This window comes from Notothenia rossii, assembly GCF_949606895.1.
Source record: "Notothenia rossii genome assembly, chromosome: 11".
NCBI lineage: Eukaryota > Metazoa > Chordata > Actinopteri > Perciformes > Nototheniidae > Notothenia > Notothenia rossii.
Genome location: NC_136910.1, coordinates 4030782 through 4037611, shown reverse-complemented (window position 1 = coordinate 4037611; position 6830 = coordinate 4030782). Strand labels below are relative to the sequence as shown.

General features: G+C 39.2%; 1 protein-coding gene across 2 annotated transcripts; it reads right to left on the bottom strand.

The window, feature by feature from the left end:
- LOC307025011 (uncharacterized protein) lies at positions 1 to 6435 on the bottom strand. Of its 2 annotated transcripts, none has more exons than XM_079659591.1 (3): positions 6347 to 6435; positions 1450 to 1521; positions 1 to 1159 (listed from the first exon to the last, which is right to left on the bottom strand). In XM_079659591.1, exon 3 carries the CDS (start codon positions 1022 to 1024, stop codon positions 245 to 247), a length of 780 nt encoding a protein of 259 aa, XP_079515717.1. In that variant the 5' UTR covers positions 1025 to 1159; positions 1450 to 1521; positions 6347 to 6435; the 3' UTR covers positions 1 to 244. The 2 variants fall into 2 exon arrangements, with proteins under 2 accessions (XP_079515717.1, XP_079515718.1); XM_079659592.1 differs by lacking the exon at positions 6347 to 6435 and adding an exon at positions 5661 to 5684.
- Between the last annotated feature and the right edge of the window lie 395 nt (positions 6436 to 6830).

Below are 6830 nucleotides of genomic sequence, written 5' to 3'. Positions count from 1 at the left end.
TTGTGGTTACGAACATTTACTGGTTTATATTAAAAAAAAAAAATCCAAAAAACATACAAATAAAATTTCAACCCAAGTATTTGTATTCCTACGTTTGGATATAAACCTTTCAACAATGTATTTATGATCATATGAATATTATGTTTGACTGCAAGTAGAGATTAATTGTATTTTTATCAAAGGACTTTTGCTTGCAGCTGTGATGCAACACTGTGCTTTACTTCAACGATGGAGTTGCACGTCCCTACTCGGCCTGCTTCTCCAGGTAGTCCCTGAGCGTGTTCCTCATCTTTGCAAACTCCAGCACGGTGTTCTCACACAGCAGAGCTGAATCGGTGATTAAGTCTCTGAGCTTCGCGTCATCCTCAGTCTTAAGAGTGTTGCTGGTGAGAGTGATAATGAAGTCTAACAGTTCCTTCACTTGCCTCAGTGTGTTGAGAGTCCCGCCCACGACTTCCTTGCTTTTTTCTGACAGTGTGGCCGTTTGCCTCAGAAGCTGCTGAAGTTCATCCGTTTTCGTCAGTCCTATCTTTGCCTGGTTCCTCGTTGGTGTAATTAAAGAGGAGCACTTTTCCTCCAACTCCCGGGACACCTTCTTAATGTCCACCAGGAGACCCTTTAGCAGCTCAATGATTTCCATTAATTCTTTCCCCAAGTCTTCCATTTTGATGATACTCATGATCTCTGTCATGGCCTTGGTAGCATTCGCTGTAAGAGCCCATATTACTCCACAGACTGCGACCGTGCCTCCTGTGATGCATAATGCCAGTTTTCCAGGAGCTGGTAGAAAAGCTGCAGCTAACCCCACGGTTACTACTCCAACTCCTTCTACGACTGCCCCATGTAGTCTGGCTTTGTTCCGATTGTTCTGCACGACTTTTAAATTGTTAGATATTTCTACAAGTTCATCTGTAATGGCTTGCATTCTTGTTTTCTTACTTTCATGCTGCTTAATAAATAGTCTCCCAGCTTCACAGAGGTTGATTAGCAGACCGGACAACTGGGGTGGAAGCTGTCCGGGCATCTTTTAGAATGACTCCGATCAATCTGCTTGGATGTTTTTTTTCTTTTTAAAGCTGAGTTATGTGGCCTACAGGTGACAGACTTCAGTATTTAGTGGGTGTTTTGTGTTGATTGTCGTTCAGATCCTTCACAGTACCTGTAATTTGATAGAAGGTTTATTAGTTACACTTCACCAGATACACCATCTACCAGAAAACCATTAAAACAAATAATTTCCCACATATCTGGACTCCTTTAAATAGAACCCAATTCAACCGAAAGACAAAGACAAAAACAGAAGTGACATAAATGATAGTGTGTGTGTGTGTGTGTGTGTGTGTGTGTGTGTGTGTGTGTGTGTGTGTGTGTGTGTGTGTGTGTGTGTGTGTGTGTGTGTGTGTGTGTGTGTGTGTGTGTGTGTTGAGCTGTTTAAATGGGGCTACTTACACATGAAGGTTATATCACATTGGATATTCACTCTGTCGCTTTAGATGTTCTTGTTTCTGTAACATTGAATCACTGAGAGAGAAAATACAGAACATTTCATTTTTCATTTATTTCCACAAGCTAACATTCAATAAATCGATAAATCTGTGGTCTTGTGCCAACTAGATGACAACATCTGCAGTCGAAATACAACCCGATATCACGGCAAGACGTGAACATGTGATGATTTACCATGCTGGGAGGCGTGAAGATGTCACGATTTCGTCCCTTCAAACGTGACAGTTACACGGTATTGTTAACATGGCCCAACCAGTGGAGAAATACCCGGAAATTCCAAGCAAATGCATACATCCATCATAAACAATACAGGAAACAGACGTAGGCAAGATCCTCAGCTCGGTGATTGGATGGTTTAGCCGCAATGCACGTTGGGATATGGTGTTTATGCGATGTGAAATCCGATTTCTCTTTTTTTTTTTATAAAATAATACTTTATTCCGAGTGTGCTTGCTTTTCTCTTTGAAAGTCATCACATAACGGCATTGTAATACACGGTTCGGCCTCATTAAATATTACATATCTGCCGTAGTTCTCTATTTATAGAGCCCTGATGAGAAGACTTCTAGACAAACAGGAAGAACTGTCGCCAAAACTGAAAACGTGACGTGGACCCAGTGGCGTAACTATCGATGGTGCAGAGCCGGACAGGGGCCCATGCAAAAAGAAAATCAAAAAAGAAAATAAATATTTTTTTAAATATTTTTTTTTGGGGCCCCAATGGCATTGACCGTCAAAGTAAAGTAACAAAGCAACCTAAATTAATTTGTCTGTCCAATGACCTTGCTCCCTTTAATGTCATGTGATACCTTGCGTGACGAGCGAACCCTTTAATCCACCTGTACTGTACTGTAGCTAGCAGCAGCAAGTTCGGTAGCATTATAAAAAATGTAATAGCTTGCATTTATAATGTACAGCAAACCAAAGCACAAGAGCTGCGCTCAAAAGAGAAAGGACAAGAGAGAACAAGGAGATGTAACAGCTAAATTGACAAAAATAGACAGTTTTTTTTGTCATACATCGTCCTCGAAATCGAGCGCTAACGTTAGCAATGTTGTCGTGCAGCGGCAGCCGGAGGCTAACGATAGCTCACCTGCCTCACCACCATCATTGCCATCTAGCTCCAGAAGTGAAGCTGTATCTGGGACCCGGAGTAATCTGCGGCCGTGAGCTGTTATGTGCCATCATGACATGCATGGTGTTCTTTTTATATATATATTATAATGAAGTACGAGCTGTGTGCACGAGTCTTCCTGCCTGTCGGCTCTGCTCATGGATGTATAATAAGGCTCTGCTGCTCCGAGATGATGGTCTAGCTTCAGCAGCTACATTACCTACCGGTGCGTTCGTTAATATTAACTGCACGTCCGAAGTCACTGTGGCACAGACTGGACCGCTGGTGAACAGCTGTTAGAACGGGTCGTTCAGGTGTTCAGAGCAGAGCTCCCTGTCGGAGCGGCAGAGCGTGATGTGAACTGAAAAGTTTTTCTGTCGCAATATTATCGTTAAGCTAGCTAACTAGCATACATTGTCACTATCTGCTAACGTTAGCTTTAGCCTTCGTTTTCTCATAGTTTTTTTCATAGGCTATAAACGGAGGTGGTATAAGTAGCTATAGATCTTGTACTTGAGTAAAAGTAGAAGTACTCAGATCTTCTACTTTAGTAAAAGTAGAAGTACTCAGATCTTCTACTTGAGTAAAAGTAGAAGTACTCAGGTCTTGTACTTGAGTAAAAATAGAAGTACTCAGATCTTCTACTTGAGTAAAAATAGAAGTACCAGAATGTAGGAACAATCCTGCAATCAAAATGTTCCTCAAATAAAAGTACAAAAGTATTATCATCAACATATAGTTAAAGTAGCAACAGTAAAAGTAGAAGTGCTCAGATCTTGTACTTGAGTAAAAGTAGAAATACTCAGATCTTGTTCTTCAGTAAAAGTAGAAGTACTCAGATCTTGTACTTGAGTAAAAGTAGAAGTACCAGAGTGTAGGAATACTCTGTTACAGTAAAAGTACTGCATTCAAAATGTTCCTCAAGTAAAAGTAGAAAAGTATTCTCATCAAAATATAGTGAAAGTAGCGACAGTAAAAGTAGTCATTGTGCAGATTGGTCCATTTCAGAATAATATATATGATATGTTTTATAATGATTGATCATTAAAGTGTTCTCAAAGCTGGTAAAGGTGCAGCTAGTTTGAATGACTTTGTATACTGCAGGGTAGCTGGTGGATTTACTCCAGGTGGAACTAAAGTCTGATTTAACACTTGATTAGATTTCACATCATTCATCCACATCTGTAAAGTAACTAAAGGGATTAAATACATGTAGTGGAGTAGAAGTACACCATTTACCTCTGAACTGTAGTGGAGTAGAAGTAGAAAAACATTGAAATACTTAAATAAACATTGAAATACTTAAATAAAGTATCTCAAAATTGTATCCAAGTAATACTTGAGTTTATGAACTTAGTTACTTTACACCATGTGGCTATAAAGATAGAAAGACTAAGCCTTGCACAGAGGCATGAACATATATTTTCAAAATGCTCAACAGTGCTGCCAAAATGACAAACTGACTGCTACACAATTTAAAATAAATGCTTTTATATATTTCTATTAGATGTGACTCTTTGGCGTTTCTGTTAATATTACCTGCTTTAGTTGTTCTTACTGCTAAAATCCTCTGTTATTCCTCGTTTTAAAGCCGATATTCCGTGGGGTGGGGGAGCCGGGGCTCGGATCCTTGTCACCTTTTTCATACCTGACGAGTTTGCATCCCTGCATGTGGCGCTTCTGAGTGGTTGTGTATGTCCGTGCGTGTGTGAGCACATCAGCGTGCGCTTATGTTTGGGGCGATGGGGTGGGGGGGGGCCCCAAAAGAATATTTGCACCGGGGCCATTCACAACCTTGTTACGCCACTGCGTGGATCATAAATATATCAGCAATTAAACAACATCTTAGATTTATTTTCACACAATACGTCTTCTAGCAGTATCAACACTAATTCGGCTGACTTTTATATTTGATCCAATTGGTAGATGACTCATTATTCTCAATAAATCTAAGATGTTGTTTAATTGCTGATATATTTATGATCCACGTCACGTTTTCAGTTTTGGCGGCAGTTCTTCCTGTTTGTCCAGAAGTCTTCTCATCAGGGCTCTATAAATAGAGCACTACGGCAGATATGTAATATTTAATGCAGCCGAACCGTGTATTACAATGCCGTTACGTGATAACCTCCAAAGAGAAAAGCAAGCACACTCGGAATAAAGTATATATATATATTTTTTAAATGTTTTCGGATTTCACATCGCATAAACACCATATCCCAACGTGCATTGTGGCTAAACCATCCAATCACCGAGCTGAGGATCTTGCCTACGTCTGTTTCCGGTATTGTTTATAACGGATGTATTTTGTTATACACACATTCCTTCACATTTCAATTTAAATTTACATTAAAGTATTTCGTGAGGCCTTCTAAAATGTTTTTAAATATAACTACGGTTCTAGTTGAAGAGTTTGTAAATTAACATGAAGCCAAGTTGTTGCCTGGCAACGCAATCACACAACGTCACGTCCGTTAATTCCACAACCACACACATGGATTAACATCGATTTAATACATTAATGTAGCCTTTGTTTCTGCAAAAAGAAGTGTCGACCAGCTGGGGCAACAAGAAAATGGGCGAAATGGAGTGTGACTATTAAAAAATAAATTATTATTATATTAATATTGACAATAACAACCGATCGTCGGGGTAGCATTTGCTTGGCATTTCCGGGTATTTCTCCACTGGTTGGGCCATGTTAACAATACCGTGTAACTGTCACGTTTGAAGGGACGAAATCGTGACATCTTCACGCCTCCCAGCATGGTAAATCTTCACATGTTCACGTCTTGCCGTGATACCGGGTTGTCAAATAACACAAGGAGATAAGTACATTAACAAAAAGGTATTGTCCAACATAAATATTTGAGTCCTGTTCATCTAATATGATTATGCAATCTTAAACGTAAAATGTTCATTTCAAATCACATAATATATACCAAAACAAACTTAACTTAAAGGGGACCTATCATGCAAAATGCACCTTTGTACGTCTTGTATACATGAATATGTGTCCCCGGTGTGTCAGGGAACTCACCAAGTGTCAGAAAACACAACCCTCTCTATTTTCCTCCGTACCCAAAATCTCTAAAAACGGGGCTGCAACGGATCTGATACAGACTGATCCAGATTTGAAAATAGTCAGTGACGAGGAGCTCCGCCTATATGGCCAACTCTCCACCAATCAGGGGAATGAGAGGTTGCCGTGGCATGGTAACAGCACGGTAACATGACGCTCGTAACTCTGCCCCCTCCTTTGCAGGGGGGCGTGGTCAGCTGCTGCGCATGCAAAGACAGGGTGGAGGAGAGCGAAATGAGGAATGGCTAAAATGCATGATCGGTTTGGTATTTTGAAAAACAAAACGTATAAATATACCTTATATAGGTATGGCCCTACACTATATTATTCAAATATAGCATGATAGGTCTCCTTTAAGCCAGTTTAATATTTAATATTTTTTTTATTTAAACATATTTTCAAAGGATCTAATTGGCTGTTCAGGGCATTACTTTTTATTATTACAAACCAAACCAAAATGCCATCTGCATAATGTGAATGATGAATTATTCTTGAAATGAGGACTAATATTATTGCTTTTATTACTATATATTATAGTATTAACTTGACATCTATAAGAAAAAAAAACTTCGCTACACATTAAACAAAAGGAAATTGAGTAAGTTAGTAGAAAATTGAAATGTATTAGATTTGAAATGACTTACATGATGGTTGATCCTCTCCGTTGTCCGTGCCTTTTCACAAAATACAAAGCGCTCTGTGTCTCTTTGGCCCGATGCTTGTTCCTTATAAAGACTTCAGTCACACGGCACTATTGTCAAACATTCCAGCATTCATCCGTCATTCAAACTGACTTTAATTATTAAAGAGACAGTCATTTGGGTTGCTACCTGTCAGTCAGGTTTGTTAACCTGAAGGAAATCCATATCTGAGAAAAGTAAACTGAAAGTAAGAGCTTGAACTTATAAGTGAAACTAAAATGAAAAACAAAATGAAAATGTGCATGAAGTACACTTTGCATAAATTCATCTCATAAACACTGACTTCTATGAGATATTGAATATCTTAGTCATTGGATGTATTGTTTACCGAAGTGGAAATGAAAGGACAGTCATTTCAAGGTGTGACTCAGCAGTGAAAGTATTTGGCTACAGTCCTAAAATGTTGCCGCCCTGTCTAAGATTTTAA